Source organism: Camelus ferus, chromosome 9 (assembly GCF_009834535.1).
Source record: "Camelus ferus isolate YT-003-E chromosome 9, BCGSAC_Cfer_1.0, whole genome shotgun sequence".
Taxonomy (NCBI): Eukaryota; Metazoa; Chordata; class Mammalia; order Artiodactyla; family Camelidae; genus Camelus; species Camelus ferus.
The window spans coordinates 7,363,770-7,381,732 of record NC_045704.1 but is presented as its reverse complement, the minus strand read 5'-3'; the positions used below and the strand labels follow the sequence as shown (position 1 = coordinate 7,381,732).

At 42.8% G+C, this 17,963-nt stretch overlaps 1 protein-coding gene and 1 pseudogene across 1 annotated transcript; one reads left to right on the top strand and one right to left on the bottom strand.

Moving 5' to 3' along the window:
* Positions 1 to 435: 435 nt before the first annotated feature.
* Positions 436 to 6,779, bottom strand: LOC102522809 (zinc finger protein 211). Its single transcript, XM_014556968.2, has 3 exons — positions 6,642 to 6,779; positions 4,091 to 4,217; positions 436 to 3,237 (listed from the first exon to the last, which is right to left on the bottom strand). Exons 1-3 carry the CDS (start codon positions 6,672 to 6,674, stop codon positions 1,934 to 1,936), a joined length of 1,464 nt encoding a protein of 487 aa, XP_014412454.1. The 5' UTR covers positions 6,675 to 6,779; the 3' UTR covers positions 436 to 1,933.
* Positions 6,780 to 15,730: 8,951 nt separating this feature from the next.
* LOC102521803 lies at positions 15,731 to 16,133 on the top strand (annotated as a pseudogene).
* Positions 16,134 to 17,963: the final 1,830 nt, after the last annotated feature.

The window sequence follows — 17,963 nt, the reverse complement described above, 5'->3', positions numbered from 1 at the left end:
GTGAAGGGGCTGCAAATGGCAAAATACCTTTTTTTATGGTTGAGTCATATCCCATTGTGTATGTAAGTATGGGTATCATCTTTATTCATTCATCTGTTGCTGTGCACTTAGAATGCTTCCATATATCTTCACAATAACAATGCTATTAATAGTGGGTTTTTTGACTATATGCTCAGGAGTGGCTGCACCAATTTACTACATTCCCACCAACAGTGTACCTACCCTTTTCTCTACATACTTTGCCAACATTTGTTATTTATATTCTTTTGGATGATGATGGCCAATACTCAATCGCCCATCTCATCTCTTACAGTATCTTCTGAAGGGGAAAAAGGAGTCAGTGTACTTACACAGCTGTAGAGAGAGCCAATAAATAATGTAAGTGTGTCAAGATGATAGTGGATTGAGAAGGGGGTTCGTAAGGCTCCATCACACTCTTTTCCACTTGTGCATTCATAAGGCTTTATTTGTAGCCCCAAACTGGAAACAAGCAGAAGGTCTATTAACAGATAAACGGATAGACAAAACCATGGTACCATACGGGTGAGTTACTCAGCTATAAAAGACTGAAGTATTTACATAATAAGCAACATTTATGAATCACAAAGTATGATTATGCAGCATGGAGAAAAGCACAATTTTTTAAAAGTAAACATTTCATGATTTGAATCATAGAAAATTCTATAAAACTAATCTGTAAATCAATAGTGGCTGTGAGGGCAAAAAGCAACTTGCTTTAAAGGGTCCTCATATTAATGCTGCTCTGTGTCCCTCCCTGGGGAGGGAAGCCTTCATGTTTAGTTCCAGTTTTCTGGAACAAAGAACCTAAAACTGAGTTATAGATATGGTCAGTGGTTTCACAGGTATACACTTTTGTTAAAACTAGTCGTAAACAATTTAAATCAATTATACCTCAAATAGAAACCTTAAATCCTCTTTTCACCCCCTCATAACCAGAGGTTTAGAAAACCTAAACTGACTCCACTCTTCCTCCTCATGTCTTGGGAAGGGCAGCCCTGCATCAGGGGTGGGGGGACCCATTTCTGAGTCAGCAGTAACCATGCTGGGCCACATAAACTATATCCCTGGGCGGTGGGACCTCCCTTCTACTCTTGTCTATGCAGCAGTGTCCAGAGGCTACAAAAATAAAATTTTTATTTTTCTTTGCTTTGACAGTGGCCCCTCCACAGAAGGGACACAGGTATGGTGTGTACATGCTCATCCCACAGTGGCTGGACCATCTGTGGAGGCACAGTGTCCTCCAGTGTTTCTGTGTGAAGATTACAACCTCGGGTAGTTTTATAAACCAGTGCCACCAGAACTCTAGCCATGAAGGTCCAGGGGAACAGCTTCCCTGCAACAGTGCTCAGCATTATGTGACATCCTTGGGGAAAAGGGAACCGATTTAACTTCGCACAGAAGCACTAGAGGTTGTCATGACAACTCCAGCCTCCTCCAGGTGACTGCTAGGTCTGCGGCATCCCTGGCACCCAGGCCGTAAGTTAGGACTACAAAGCCCCCCAGCCGTCCCAGGGGACTTAGGGCCGCAATGCAAGCTAGACCAGAACCGGAAGAAGGTAAACCTGCCGCTGCTATTACCCAGATCTCATTAGCCAGAGGGGAGGGAAAGAGGGGCCCCTGAAAATTAATCATAGTGTCCTGGAGAGAAGCAGGACAGAAAACAGACACACCTGCTCTCCCTGACTGCACTGGGTGCCTGACACACTGTTGGAACCTAGAACCTGCCAAGTGGTAGAGGTGAGGCTTCTCCCACAGAAGCTGAAAAGGATGCAATTCAGACAAGGGAACCAGTAGTAGAATATGCAAACAGGCTCCTGAAAGCCTCCCACAGGGGATGCGCAGGTGTACAGGTTCAACTTCAGATAGTTCCCTCACAAAGGAACTGCTGGTTCCTGTAGGTGCAGTCATGAGGTCATCTGGTGTGAAGTTTTCTGTGTTGAATGATGTGGGAGCTTTGACTGAAGGATTTCCCACACTCCCCACACTCATAAGGCTTTTCTCCTGTGTGAACTCTGCGGTGCTGAATTAGGTTGGACTTCTGGCTGAAGGATTTCTCACACTCATCACATTTATAAGGTCTGGCTCCTGTGTGAATTCTCTGGTGTTGATTGAGAGTGGAGCTGTGGCTAAAGGATTTCCCGCATTCACTGCACTCATAAGGCCTTTCTCCAGTGTGAATTCGCAGATGCTGCACGAGTTTGCATTTATAGCTGAAGGATTTTCCACATTCACTGCATTTGTAAGGCCTTGCCCCACTGTGAATCTTCTGGTGCTGAATGAGGTTGGAGCTCTGGCTAAAGGAATTCCCACACTCACCGCACTTATAAGGCCTGGCTCCAGTGTGAACTCTCTGGTGTTTAATGAGAGTGGAGCTGTAGCTAAAGGCTTTCCCACATTCACCACACTCATAAGGCCTCACTTTATTGTGGACTTGAAGGTGCTGCACAAGTCTTAGTTTGTAGGTGAAGGCTTTTCCACATTCAACGCACTTGTAAGGCCTTGCTCCAGTGTGAATTCTGTGGTGTTGAATGAGTTTATAGCTTTGGTTAAAGGATTTCCCACATTCATTGCACTCATAAGACTTTGCTTCTAGGTCAGCTCTCTGGCAGTTAATTAGAATGGAGCTTTGGTTAAAGGGTTTCTCACAGTCGTCACAGTTGTAATAACTCTCTCTAGTGTGAATTTGCTGATGCTGAAAAAGTGTGTATTCATAACTGCAGAGATCCCTATATTCACCGTCCTTGAAATGACTTTTTCCACTGTGAAAGGATTCCTCATGCTTGAAGCTGCTGTGTGGTGGTGCCCCTTTGAGGGTGGCCTGATGTTGCAGAAGATTCAATACCGCCAGGAAGTCTTTCCCAACTTCCTCACAGGTGAAGGGCTTCCCTGAAACACGGAATTTGCAGCTCGTCACAAAGGAGGCCCTGTCTACGTCCCTTTTGAATGGCCTCTCTGCATTGTGCTTCTGGTGCTGGTGAAGGTTTGGACTGGCCCAGAACTGCTGTCCACATGCCTCACAGGTGTGTGACTCCTGCCCAGGATGTGATTCTTGGTACTCAGCCAGGTACCAGATACCTCTCCTGGCCACACATTTCTCACAGGGCTGAGTCTTCTGAATGGACGGGTCTGGATGTAGACTCTTGCCTGGTGAAATTTGTTCCACAGAAACCTTCTGCACAGAAAATGCTTCCTCGTCCTCCATTCCATACCAACAACCTGAAAGCACAGAAATGCTGGTGAAATGCATGACTCATGTGGGAGGGGCAGCAACAAAAGTGTGTCAGACACCGCAAAGAATGAGTCCACTGGATTGTTTTCAAGACAAGGCTGATGGAGGGCTGTTCTGCAGCACTGGGACTCTACAAGGTAAGGGTGGGGTGCAACACAGCAAGAAAGAAGGTGTCAAACTCAAGTCTCTGCCAGTGGCCTTCTTTAAGGATATGTGCATATCTTGCAACTCATTATGTGGGATCTGAAGTTGGGGAACAGTAGAGAAAAGCTGACACAGAAGGTAGAAGTGAGGTGTGGTCATGGGGGATGGCGTCAGCAGCAACACATTGGTGGAAACAGGACAGGTTCCCAGTATGATCCCAACACAGTCCCGATGTCACACCTCCCTCAGCTGCCATGCACCAAGGTCAGGCCTTGGCTGGAGCCATGCCCAGCCTGTGACTCCATCCCAGGACTCTTGCTAAACTCCAGGTGAACAACTGCCTGGAACCTGAGTCCTAAGGCAGTGACAGGACAGGTGAGGGACTAGCACTGGCCCACAGCAATTCTGTACACGACAGACAACAGGATAAAGCGTCCTCAGAGAGGCCTCTTATAAGAAGAGGCCAAAGTCCCCACAGGTAGCCAAAAGGTCAGGAACGGTAACTGCACGGGCAGAGGCACCAGGGAGGGGGCACGTAAGGTGTGACCCAGCAGGCTCACTGGGGCTGCAGGTCTGAGAACAGCCCTATGGACTGGCACCTAGCCAGGGCACTGGGAAAGGGAGTGGTGCCTCAAATCCAAATGTGAGGAGAGCCGAGTCTAGCCCAAGGCACTGCAGCGGGTGTGAGGGTCTTACCCAGTGAGGTCACAAGTGCAAAGTTCTCCAGCATCACATCATGGTACAGGCATCTCTGAGTCTCATCAAGGAGACCCCATTCCTCCCAGGAGAAGTACACAACCACATCTTCAAAGGTCACACTGCCCTGCCATGAGGGGGAGAGAAGAAACCACACATAGCCCCTCTCTGAAAGACCTACAACCCATCACCCACACATCTATCCCATGCTTACCCTCCTCCCAAGCTTCCCACCTCAGACAAGATGCCAGGCCCTAGTGCCATTGATGTCACTCCCTCCTCATGGCCCCATAAATCACCATCCAGCCCTGGGCAATAAAAGGCAGGTGGACCAAAAGACATAATCTAAGTTTGAGGCCTGGCCTGCAGGGGCCCCCAGTGTGTACCTCCCAGGTACAACCAAACCTGCACTCAACCCTCACTCTTAGTTTCCAAGACCACGCTGTGGAGTTAGGAGCTCATGCTTCCTCTCCATATGCACATCTTCCTTTGCAACTCTCTTGCATCTCTGCCCCACCCCCCGTAAGTGCATCCCCACAGCCACACAAGTCCTGTGTACCCACCTCATCATACAGCACCAAGAGTGTGTGGTAAAGTTACACAGAGCCCCTCCTACTGCAGACCTCTGGTGGGTCACACTTTGGGGAAGCTGTACATCTGGTCCTCCTTGCCTGCCTCAACTCTTTGCTTGGGTCTCAAGACACCCCTGGCCCTCTTCCCACCTATAGTTGTACCTGATGTCCCCTCACTAATTCAAAGCCTAGCTTCTCATGTCTATTCATTTTCAAGAGCTACCATAATAGAGTAGCTCATACTGGGTAGCTTAAACAACAAAAACTTAACTTTCTGACATTTTTGGAGACTAAAATACCACAATCAAGGTTGCTGGTAGGTAGTTTTATGTGCAGTCTCAACCCTTGGCTAATATATGGCTCTTGTGTCCCTGTGACTTGATTTGGTCTTCCCACTGTATCTGGGTCTACATTTCCTGTTGGATGAAGGTCCACTTTAATAACCTCATTTTAACCCAGTTACCTCCTTAGAAACCGTATCTCCAAGGACAGTCACATTCTGAGGTACTGGCAATTAGTACTTTAACATAAAACTTTAGGGAAATGAAACTCTGCCCATAACACAGGGCTAGGTAACTCACAGATGAACATATTTGCCTGGGCTCATCTACCAGCCTGCTTGAAACACCCCAGGTTCCACAAAAGGTCAGCACAAAATGCTGGGGAGTCAAGAAGGGTGAATAAACCTCAGGGTCATCCTGCCTCAGTTACTCATGTGCCTTTGCATTTCTCTCATTTCCCCTCTTCCCCTGGAAGCCTTGGCCACCTGCTAGATTATCCTCTCCTCCCCCTACTCTCTGGCCATCTCTCTTAAGACCTTACCTGTGTTTGAGAGGCTACCTTCTCCAGCAAGGTGCCCAGGTAAAAGACCCACAATTGGCACCAACCCTCTTCCTGGCTTGTGACCAGAATTCTCCTCCTAAACACAGAGCTCCACCAAATCCACAGTAGCCAACAACTATGTGTTTCTGACGCTGAAGTCTGTCTCTAGATCTTTGTAACCTGCTAACCACTTGATGCCTCCATTCCATGTTTTCTGAAACATGTCAGACTCTTCACATGGCCAAAAATCCTGGCATTGTCACTGGAAATCCATCTTATGATCCAAACCTCCCCTTGCTCTTACCGCCTCCACAAGTGACGCCCAACTTCTCAGGGAGACACTCCAGGCCTGAGTATTGCCTCCCTGCTCAGTTCCCATCAGAAGGAAACCAACATTTCCCTGAATGCACCCAACTTAGCTTTACCTTCAAGCATTCGGCACATACTGGTACCCGTGCCCATGACAACTTCACTTTATTGATTGTAAGAGCTGGGAACACCTCCAACCCAGCTCTGTTTCTCCAAGGTCCCAGACACCATATGGATAGGGTCATGACCACTGAGGCCCTAGGACACCCTCCTCTTATATAGATTACAAGAGTGTTTCAACTGTTACGGGAACGTGGAGGCAGGCAACCATGGTGGAGCTCAACAGACTCTGGTCTCCATTGTACCTCTGCCCACCCCTGGAGCAAGAACTCACGCTGTCTAAACTCTAGGATTCAGGCCCCAGTGCTGACTCTTTTCAGTTGTGTGATCTGCACAAGGACTCAGTCTCCTCGGGCCTCACTACCCACAACCCTCTCCAGTCTGTTCTTCCTTTAAAGGCTCTCTTGGGAAACTTACATCCCTAACTCACAGACTTTCTCCTTCCCTGAAATTCCCCATGGCTCCCAGAATGAAGGAACCACCCCTCAGTTGGCCAATACAGATGGCACTCTATCTCAATTCTGTGTTCCCTACAGAAACACGTTTCTAGAATACTCCCGGCTCAATCTGACCTCCACCACACTGTCAGAAACAGCGCTGTACCCACGACCTCCACCCCAGCCTGGACTCCGGGGTCCGGGCCGCAGGCAAGCGAGCAGGCGCCCCGCCCTCGGGGCTCTAGTGTCCGGTGGGAGAGGGCGGTGCGGGACCGGAGGATGCGCGTTTACCTGAAGTGGGTCCCTCAGCGCGGCCGCCGCCATTGAAGTCTGTGGGCAGAGCCGTCCTGTGATTCAGACCCGCTTCTGCGCAGCAGGAATAACTCCTCTTGTTTGCGTCTCCTCAGTCCAGTCACCTCGGACCCGACCCAGGGCCCGGGAACCGCTCAGCAGGAAAGAGACCGGACCACCACCACTGGGAGGTCGCCAGAAGTCCCGCCCCAACGCGATGGCACGCACGGAAATGCCCTGGTCCCGGAACTTCATTGGCTCCACGCCGGCGCAAGGGCTTCTGGGAAATGCGGTTCTCACAGCTCAGTGCCGGACCTGCGCCCCACACCAGATCCTCCTGAAACAAAGGTGAAGCCCGCCGCCGTGAGGGTCCCAAGGGCAAGGAAGGGGACTCGTTCTTTAAAGGGACTGTGCCCAGATTCCCGGAGGTGCCTGCACCTGATCAATGAAGTGTTTAGAGATACTACAAAGACTCCATGAAGTTCAGCATGCTTCCAGAGGCTACGAGTACTATTCCAGGTGCATCCAAAGGGACATAACATTCCATAGAATCCATCACACAGTGTGTCCACTTGCAGCTGAAAATGAATAAAGCTTATTTTATTGCTTCTCTTGTGCACATCATTCAGCTCTGTGGTGTAACGTGTTTGTGAGTATATCTCACAGGGTCAAGGTAAAAGAGACCTCTGTGGGAAGCTGTGAAGAATGGACCTCACCGATTAGGCTTTCATTCTCTCAAGGGTCACAGAAAACCTTTTCACAAAGAAGGCGCCAAAAGCGAAGGAAGCCCTTCCCAAAGCAAAGGCTTTGAAGGCCAAGAAAGCAGTGCTGAAAGTTGTCCACAGCCACATAAAAAAAAAAAAAAAAAAAAAAAAAAAATCTGGACGTCACCCACCTTGCTGCAGCTCAGAAGGCAGCTGAAATACCCTTGGAAGAGAGCCCCTAGGAGAAACAAGCTTGACCACTATGCCATCATCAAGTTCCCCCTGACCACCAAGTCAGCCATGAAGAAGATAGAAGACAACAAGACACTTGCGTTCATTGTGGATGTCAAGGCCAACAAGTACCAGATCAAACAGGCTGTGAAGAAGCTCTATGACATTGATGTGGCTAAGGTCAAACCCTGATCAGGCCTCATGGAGAGAAGAAGGCATATGTACGACGGGCTCCTGACTATGCTTTGGATGTTGCTAACAAAACTGGAATCATCTAAACAGCCCAGCTGGCTAATTCTAAATATAAAAATTTTCACTATTTAAAAAAAAAGGGGTCACAGAAAAGTTCTTCCCAACATCTGAAAGAACTTGCTTCCCGTATTTTTTTCAGTGTTAGTCATTTACAGAGGAAGTATGAGTCAGACTATTACAGCTTCACAGCCAGAACCTATGACACACTTGAAGAAAATGAAAGTGATTCTGAAGTTTTTAAAACCTAATTCTCTAATGGAATACTATTCAGCCATAAAAAAGCACAAAATAATGCCATTTGCAGCAACATGGATGGACCTAGAGATCATCATTCTAAGTGAAGGAAGCCAGAAAGAGAAAGAAAAATACTATATATTACTCATATGTGGAGTCTAAAAGAAAACAAGGACACTATGAACTCATCTACAAAACAGAAATAGACTTGCAGAGACATAGTAAACAATCTTGTAGTTACTGGCAGAAAGGGGGCGGCAAGGGATAAATTTGGGAGTTTGAGATTTGCAAATGTTAGCCACTATATATAAAAACATAAAAAAAAAGTTTCTTCTGTATAGCACAAGGAAATAAATTCAGTATCTTGTAATAACCTTTAAAGACAATGAATATGAAATGAGTATATGTACATATATGCATAATTGGGACATTGTGCTGCACATCAGAAATTGACACACTGATTGTACTTCATTCTCAATGCACAGCTTTCTTTACACTTTGGGAAATTTGGGGATTATCTACCAGTTTTTGGCTACATTTTGGACTCAACAGATATTGGTTAAAATAGAAAGCTCCAACCAAATTCCCCCAAATGTTCTATCAGCTGACTTGCAGTCATGAACACATTCACTGACACCAGTTTTGCTCACTAGATGATATGGCTTTTGAAGCTGAGTCTTTTCCTATTTTTATTATTTTCGTTGATGTAGAACCCAGTAGAAGACGGTGTAAAGGGATACTCACGCAAAACTCAGACTAGAGAAGACAGAGACCGGAGCACTGTGAATGTGTACTCATTCCTGGATTGAGGTGGTTCTGACTTACTGAGTGCATTTCAATTAAAGCAGTGAGTATATATTTTATCTATTTAGTAAGTTTAAATAGATAAGATAGAAACTCTTTAAGGATATTATGAGGTATTTATTCTTCAGCCAAAGGTCATACCCATTCTCAGGAAGATTTTGTGAAAGTTAATTGCTAATCTGCGTGTATATAAATCATCTGGTATGAAAGGTGCTCAAAGTCTCTCACTGAAAATACCATGTAAACTGAGGTACCTGGGAAGGTCAAGCCCTCCAAAAAAGTGCATGCATATACACAAACCACTGCATGGCTTTGTAAGCACAAAGAACATTTCCAAAATGTGTGAATTCTTGAAAAAACACAATAGCTGCACCAAGGATAACTTTTGGGATCTTGATTTAGAAAACATTTTAAAGCTCATAATTTTCTTGGAAAAGCAATGAACAGGTTTTGTATTTCAGAGAGTGGACCCCTAGTCAAAGGGCCATCTAGGTAAGCCACTGAGTGCTTATGTAAAGCCTGTGAAGACTGAATACATCACATAAATCCCATAGAGAAAACATTCAGATTCTCAACTGATTAGATGATTAAAGAAACAGCTTGTACTATGAGAAATGGTGTTTCTGCTGAATTCCTCAGAAGCAAGGGTAAGGGACCAAAATATGCCACATTGGCACAGACATCTTGAGCTGGAGGCAAATGAAAATCAGTACATGCAGAAGGAAGCTTTCCCTGAATGTCCCTTATCTGATGAAAAGCAGAAACTTTTGAAAAATGAGGAGTGCTATCAATCTCTCCTAGAGTGGTTTTATGGCCACAAAGAAGACAAAGCTGGAGCTGAGGTCAACATGCACAAGCCAACCTCAATCCATCAGTTTCTTCATATTTTACCTTCCTACAATTTGCTGCCCTGGGAAATCTCAAATCCTTTTGTCTTGACACCTGTTTACAAATTTATTGTTCTTTTGTTACGATGCCACTAAGCCCAAGTTCTAACCATCTCTTTGGTGTTACTCATCACTGAGTTCTCCCACATAAATGTGCAATGCATGGCTCAATAAATTGTTTTTCTCTTGTTAATTTGTCTCCTGAAAGTCTAATTCCTAGGACTCCAGCTAGAGAACCTAAGAGTGTAGAGGGGAAAAGTTTTTCCTTCCTCAACATAAGCATAATTAATTTTGTCAGGATTTATCATTCATAGCATCCATATTACTTAAATATACTGAGTAAAGCTGCTATTTAGACAATTTATAAATTTATATTTATATTCACCAAAGTCCACAAGCATCTTCCCAACTCAGGATAGCTCCAGGTCATTTTCCCTTCACTTGAAACAGTCCTTATCTGCTATGATTACAATATTTGGGGTGTTAGCTTAAAATACAAATTAGCATTGAATTTCTACTGTGAAACCTCCCAAAACCTGAAAAAGTGATGTTACATTTTAGTGAAATTCTCTAAAATAACACTATACAATTTTAGTGCAACATCTTTGAATATTTACACAATTATTTCTTTTGTACTTACAACTACTGTGAGTTATTACAATTGTTATTTAATGCTGAATGCAAATTTCCCAGCAGATTAACTGGCATAGTTTTTAAGACTATAAACTTAAGAAGAAAACTTTATTAAATACATGATTGAATGTCTTGGAGGGAACTTAGAGCCCACAGGCAAAGCAAACCTTAGGGACAGAATTGTTGCTGCTAATCAGCAAAAAGGGATAAAATGTTGAGAAACATGAAGACACAACTGAAAAAAGGTTTTCATGAGCCAATAGCTTGGGTTCACAACCAGGACTATCCAAAAGGACAAAAGAGAAGCGAGTAAGTAAAAAAAGCCACACACTCACCAGGATCAGGATGGCGCATGTGGCTGTGGCTTCACAGGATAGTCCAGAAGTTTATTGCTGAGAAGGTATTGAACTTACTGCTTGTATCTGTAAAGAACAAAGACAATGGTAGCCCAGCCCACATTACAAACACATTACATCAATACCATCTTTGCTGAGTGTATTTCCTCTCAATCGGTCTGGAATATCCCAGGAAAATATGTGTACATTTCCCTACCATACCTTTGTTTCTGCTCATCACTCATAGGAATGTCAAAATATACAGGGAATTTCAGGATCTAGCAGAGGCCAGTGAACTCTGGGGATCAAACTCTCACACAGGAGGCAAGTCATGCTGGGGGAAAGCCCCATGCCCAAACTGTATAATTAGAAGACAAGCTTATACCCAGCATCATACAATCCAAAACCTGCCATTGGTAGATGATCCCTTTAAAGGACCAACTGACCCACACAGGACACATGCCCCAACATGAGCTATAAAGAGTGAGGAATTTCCCAGGATCTCAACTCAGTCTGAGTGAAGATAATATCCAAATTTAAGTTAGTAGAAAGTAGGCCATCAATTTAGAAAGCATATTAGAGGGTCATTTTATTTGAATCAAAGGAATCTAGTGACAAAGAAAGAATACCGGGCAATTATCATTACACCAGAAAATTCCTTTGCTCACAAAACAGATGTTTTAATTTAATAATAAGAGCAAGTCTTTTGTAATAATAAAGCTCTGTGTAACTATTTTATCATAATAAAGATCAATCAACCTACTATCTATCAATAGGAGACTGAATAAATTATGTTGCATCCTCTTAACATTCAAGGTGGTTGTGGACGTGATCAGTAATTTTCTCCACTGCCAAATCTTCAGGTCATAACCTTAGTTTTTAAAAAAGTATCAGAATATCATATGCAGTACCATAAAGGACATTTATTAGTAAAAAAGAAGAGTGAGCACCAGGATTTAAGGCAAGAATAGGTTAACTCTACTGTTTTGTACAAATGCAGGAAGGGTTATGATGAGGACTGACCTCATCTATAAACCTGCTAACCCATGGGACTAAAAGGAAAAAATAAACACCAGCTACCAGTCTTTGGGTTGGACAAGAACCCTGTTTCTGGATGGCTTCCATTGACACTTTGTCCATGAAGTCAGTAAGTATCTTGCTAGTAAGGGACTGCCTTTTATAGTTATTTTAAGTCAGACAATGCCCCTGGCCATCCAGAACCCTGTGAGTTCAACACCAAAGGCCTAAAAGTGGTCTACTCACCCCTAAACATATGCCTCTGATTAAGTACCTAGATAAGGGGGTACAGTACAGACCTATGAGGCTTACTTCATCTGAGGAAAGGATGGTCAATGCTATGGAAGAGAACCCCAACAGAGAGAATATCACGGAGGTTGGGAAGAATTACAGCACTGAAAATGCCACCGTTATAACAAAAAAGCTGTGAATACCATCAAACCTGAAACAATAAATTTCTGCTGGAGAAAGCTGCGTCTAGATGTAGGGCATGACTTCACAGGACTTAGGACAATCAATCAAGGAAATCACGGAAGAGACTGGCCAAAAAAGTGAGAGGTGAAAGGTTTCAAGGTATGGATTTTGGAGAATTTCAAGAGCTGACAGCATACCACAAGAATTAACAGATGACCTGGTGGAGACGAGTGCTTCTGAACCAGTGCCAGATGATGAGAAAGGAGATGCAGAAGCATTGGTGCCAGAAAACAAACTGACAGCAGACAATCTGGCAGGGGATTCTGATTATTCAAGACTGCTTCTGTCTTCTTCTATGACATGGATCCCTCTAAAATGTGGCATTGAAACTAAAGCAAATGGTGGAAGAAGGGTTGGTACCACACAGAAACATTTTTAGAAAAATGAAAAGCAAAAAACTCAGAAACTATATATTTATTTAGTTGCATGGAACGTGCCTGCCTCTTCTATCTCCTCCACCAACTTCCTCCACCTCTATCACCTCTGCCACCCCTGAGAACAAGACCAACCCCTCGTCTTCCTCCTCTTTCTCAGCCTACTCCACATGAAGACCACAAAGGGGAAGACTTTTAGGATGATCCACCTCCACTTAATAAACAGTAAAGCCATCACGCTATACAGTTAAGAAACTTACCTATTGTGTATGTGTGTGAGTTTGTGTGAAAAGTCTAATAACTGTATGGCAAGAACTGTATGAGACTTTTTTGTGTCATCACCTAAGTATTCATTGCATAGAATACTGTGTGCAAGACTTGTACTGAAGTGGCTACCCTATCCTAACATAGTCATAAGGTGAATGATACTTAATATAAAATTAATAATGTGTTAGTTTTCGTACTGTTCTATAACTTTGCTTTCAAAGAGCTACATTATCATACAGCCTCTCTCAACTGCAGAAACTGTGATCAATCTATCATCACAGCTAGGCGGTTTTTGGAAAGTAACAGTGTCTCCAATACTGCATTATGACAGTAATACTGTATCCCATAAAAATTTTATAACCATTCATTAGTGTATAGCCTAGGCTACTGTGAGGCAATCACCTCATTTACACTAAGCTATCATAAAGCAATTGTATTGTGGCTTCTTCATTATCAATGAATAAGTTGTTATATCTGTAAATAAGTATGATTTTCTCTTACATATTATCTCTTTTTAAACTAAGGCATAGTTGACTTACAATAGTACATAAGTTTCAGGTGTACAACATAGAGATTCACAATTCTGTCTGAATTATTTCACTAAGCTTAATATCCTCCAAATCCATCCATGTTGTTGCAAAAGGCAAAATTTCATTCTTTTATGGCTCAGTAGTATTACATTACTTTTATACATACACATATATAGTTATCTCCCACACCTTCTTTCACCATCCATCTGTTGATGGACACTTAAGCTGCTTCCATATCTTGGCTATGGTAAGTAATGCTATGAACATTGGGGTGCATATATCTCTTTGAATTAGTGTTTTTATTTTCTTTGGATAATATGCCCAGGAGTGGAATTGCTGGATTATATGGTAGTTCTATTTTTTAGGTTTTTTTTGAGGAACCTCCATACTGTCTTCCACGGTGGCTGCACCAATTCACGTTCCCACCAACAGTATATTTTTTCCTTTTCTCCCTATCCTTGCCAACATTTGTTACTTGTGGTCTTTTTGATGATAGCCATTCTGGCAGATTGTGAAGTGATATCTCACTGTGGTTTTGACTAGCATTCCTTTGATAATTAATCACAATGAGCATCTTTTCATGTGCCTGTTATCTGTATGTCTTTGGGAAAATGTCTATTCAGGTCTGCTCATTTTAAGTCAGGTTGTTCGTTTTTTTTTGATGTTGCGTTGTCTACACTGTTTATATATGTTGGATACTAATCACTTACCAGTCATATCATTTGCAAATATTTTCTCCCATTCAGTAGGTTGTCTTTTCATTTTGAAAATGGTTTCCTTTCCTTTGCAAAAGCTTTTCAGTTTATTTAGGCCCCATTTGTTTATTTTTGCAGATACTAACTACTATACATAAAATAGATAAACAACAAGGTCCTACTGTGTAACACAGGGAACTACATTCAATACCTTGTAATAGCCTATAATGAAAAATATGAAAAGGAATACATATATAACTGAATCACTATGCTGTACACCAGATATTAACACATTATAAGCAGACTATACTAAATAAATAAATAAAGTTAACAACAACAAAACAAAAACACTGACAAAAGAAACTGAAGACAACATAAACAGATGGAAAGTTACACTGTTTTCATGGAGTGGTAGAATTAATATTGCTAAAATGACCTTACTACCCAAGGCAATCTACAGATTCAAGCAATCCCTATCACGTTACCAATGGCATTTTTCACAGAATCAGAACTAATAATTTTAAAATTTGTATGGAAACACAAATAGCCAAAACTATCTTCATTTTTGATGTTGAGTGTAAGATGTATAACATCTACAATGTTTTCTATCATATAAAACAGTATGGAGCAAATGCAAACTTATGATATCCATAATTACAGTACTATAAGTGTATTTTCTAATGATTTTCTCAGTAGAATTTTCTTTTCTCTAGCTTACTTTACTATAAGAACACAGTATATAAAATATGTGGTCAACAATAGGCCTATTAATAATTAAGTTTTGGGGGAAATCAAAAGTTATATATGAATTTTTTGTGCAGGGAATTGGTGCCCCAATCCCCATGTGTTTAAAGGTCAATTGTACTTACAATGGATCAAAACATAAATTTGTAAAAATTCTTTGTGTTTACTACTACCAAAAACAAACAAACAAAAACAAAAAAAACCCTCAACTTGAAGAATGGCAAAGGAACAACCATCACAATGAGAAATGAGAAATAAAAAGCAAGGTATTTTTGAATATCTTCTTCTATATGAACTTCTCCTTCAGTAACTTTCTTGTTTGCAAAAAAAAAGTGTTCCACCGAATAAAGGAAAAGAGGGTGAAGAACTGGACCATCACCTATATCGAGAGTACAGGCAATAATCATTAATGGCTGCCAAATCCCTTAGATGACAGAGTGACTCAGGTGTAGTCAATACATTAATGACTGATCACAATTTTACAAAATAGAAAAGTGGGATATTAGTTGCTTTATAATGTGATGCAAAAGTAGACATGGACACACATGAATAGTTCTGAATCTGATCTCATTTCTAAAATAACTACCTTTTTCTGCAGGAAATATAAAGCATAGCAGGTCATGATAAAAGACATCATGACAGTTCCCCCATAGTACAGGGGGAGCCACTTGTGGGGGGAAGAAGGTGGGGCTGGGAGAGCTGTAGCTGCCCCTCACTTCTCCCCCACTCAATACAATGATCTCAAACCACACACACACACACACACACACACACACACACACACACACACAAAGACATAATGAGAAGTAAGTAAGCCAAATCAGAGTATCAGAAAATTCTACATGAAACATGATCTCTTTCAGCTCTTTCCCTCCAAGAAGGTGGTGGCGGTGGCAGCTTGTACAGCCATGGCCAATATTAAGGCTTGAGACCTTCGTGGCAAGAAGAAGAAGGAGATGCTGAAACAAATGGAGGACCTAAGGGTGAAGATTTCCCAGCTGCGCAACGCTAAAGTGACAGGTGGCATGGCTTCCAAGCTCTCCAAGATCCGAGTTGTTCGCAAATCCATTGCTCTTGTTCTCGCCGTCATTAACCAGACTCAGAAAGAGAACCTCAGGAAATTCTACAAGGGCAAGAAGTACAAGCTCCTGGATCTGCGACCCAAGAAAAGGTGTGCCAGGTGCTGAGGGCTCAACGAGCACGAAGACAGACTGAAGACAAAGCAGCAGCGGAAGGAGGGGCTGCACCCACTGCGGAAGTACGTAGTCAAGGCCTGAGCATCCAGGCATCAATGAAAGAAACTGTCTGATATTGCAAAAAAAAGAAAAAAAAAAAAGAAAAAGAAAAAGACAAAAGAAATATATCTTTCAAACAAACAAAATCAATATATAAAAGGAGTTACCCACAGAAAATGAATAAAGCAAGAAATGTAAAATATAATAATAGATAAGAAATGCTTTCATGTTTCTTTAAACATCCAGGAGATTCTGAGTACTGTTTGGTACTAGATAATATGGAGGAATTATTGCTTATAGTTACATGTGATAAAGTATTTAGGGATGTAGTGATATGGCTTTTGGAGTTTGCCTTAACATGAACAGGATTATAGATGAAATGATTTTGGCAGTCAGTCCAGTTGTAGCTTTTGCTGGGTTCTTATGGGTTGGTTTTTTCCCCAATTACCTTCCTCCTCCTCATCTTTCTAGGCATTTAAAGAACTATGTAATATTATTTTACAAAATTCTTTATATTAATAATTAAACATGCTGAGTTTCTTTATTTGCTATAATGTTATTCTTTTAGTCTATAGTGTTTCATATCTCATAACCTCTCATGTTCAAATGTTTCATTGAATTCTCTTAATATTACTGTATTTCTCTTCAATTTTCATTAGTAAATTTAAAAATACTGAATCTGTTCAATCTCAGGAGATATTAGACAGATAAGCACAGTCAGCCACGTTTGCAGAGTTTTAATGTGGGGAAGTGAAGACCCACTTAGGTGGGTTACTTCATAGTTCTCACCAAGTTTTCACATCTATTACCAGGTCATCAAACTCAGACTGTTATCTATAATAACAATTTAAACAATTAAAACACCATGTAGGCACTTATATGTCTACTATTAGGAGAACCTTATGGACTTCCAATATTCCAAAACTGACTCAGTATCTGATACCATTCATGGGTAAAGATGCAGTACATTAAGGGATACTACCAGGATTTCTAGTCAAGATGGCGGAGTAGTAGGACCATGAGCTCACCTCTCCTCACCACTACAATGAAACCACAACTGCTAAGCCATCAGAAAAAAGGACTGGAACCTAGCAGGATGGTAGGAGGCATGCTTGAGAGATAATCAGGCCCCACACCCCCCAGGTGGATGATCCACAAGCAGAAGAATAAGTTGCAGAGGCCCTACCACAAGAATGAGACTTTTGAGTCCCAAGTCAGGCTCCCCAGCTGGGGTTCTGTCCCGAAGAGACCTCAGGACATCTGGTTTTGAAGGCCAGTGGGGCTTAACTCCAGGGGTCCCACAGGACTGGGGGAAACAGACACTTCATTCTCTTGGGGAGTGTACACAGAATCTCACAAGTGCCAGGTCCAAGGGCAGAGGTAGTGATTTCATAGGAACCTGGGCTAGATCTGCCTGCTGGTTTTGGAGGGTCTCTTGGGGAGGTAGGAGATGGCTGCTCCTCATCCAGGGGACACAAAAGCTGGTGGTGGGCATTCCAGGAGTGTTCATCTACATGAGCTTTCCTGGAGGCTAACATCTTGACTGGATCTTTAGCACCAAAACCTAGCCCCACCCAACAGCCTGCAGGTTTAAGGGCTGGGAAGCCTCAGTCCAAACAACATACTGGGTTGGAACACAGCCCCACCCATCAGTAGACCTCCTGAGCCACAAAGGCCTCTAGACACCAGAGGTCCAGGACCAAGCTTCACCCAGCAGTGGGCAGGCACCAACTCCTGCTGCCAGGAAACCTGCATAAGCCTCTAGTCCAGCCTCATCCACCAGAGGCAGATACCAGAAATAAGAAAACAACAATCTCAAAGCCTGTGGAAGGAGTCCACAAACACAGGCCAGACTCTGCTCTGGGACCAGCTGGACCCTGGCCCTCGGGAGATAAGTATACTGCTG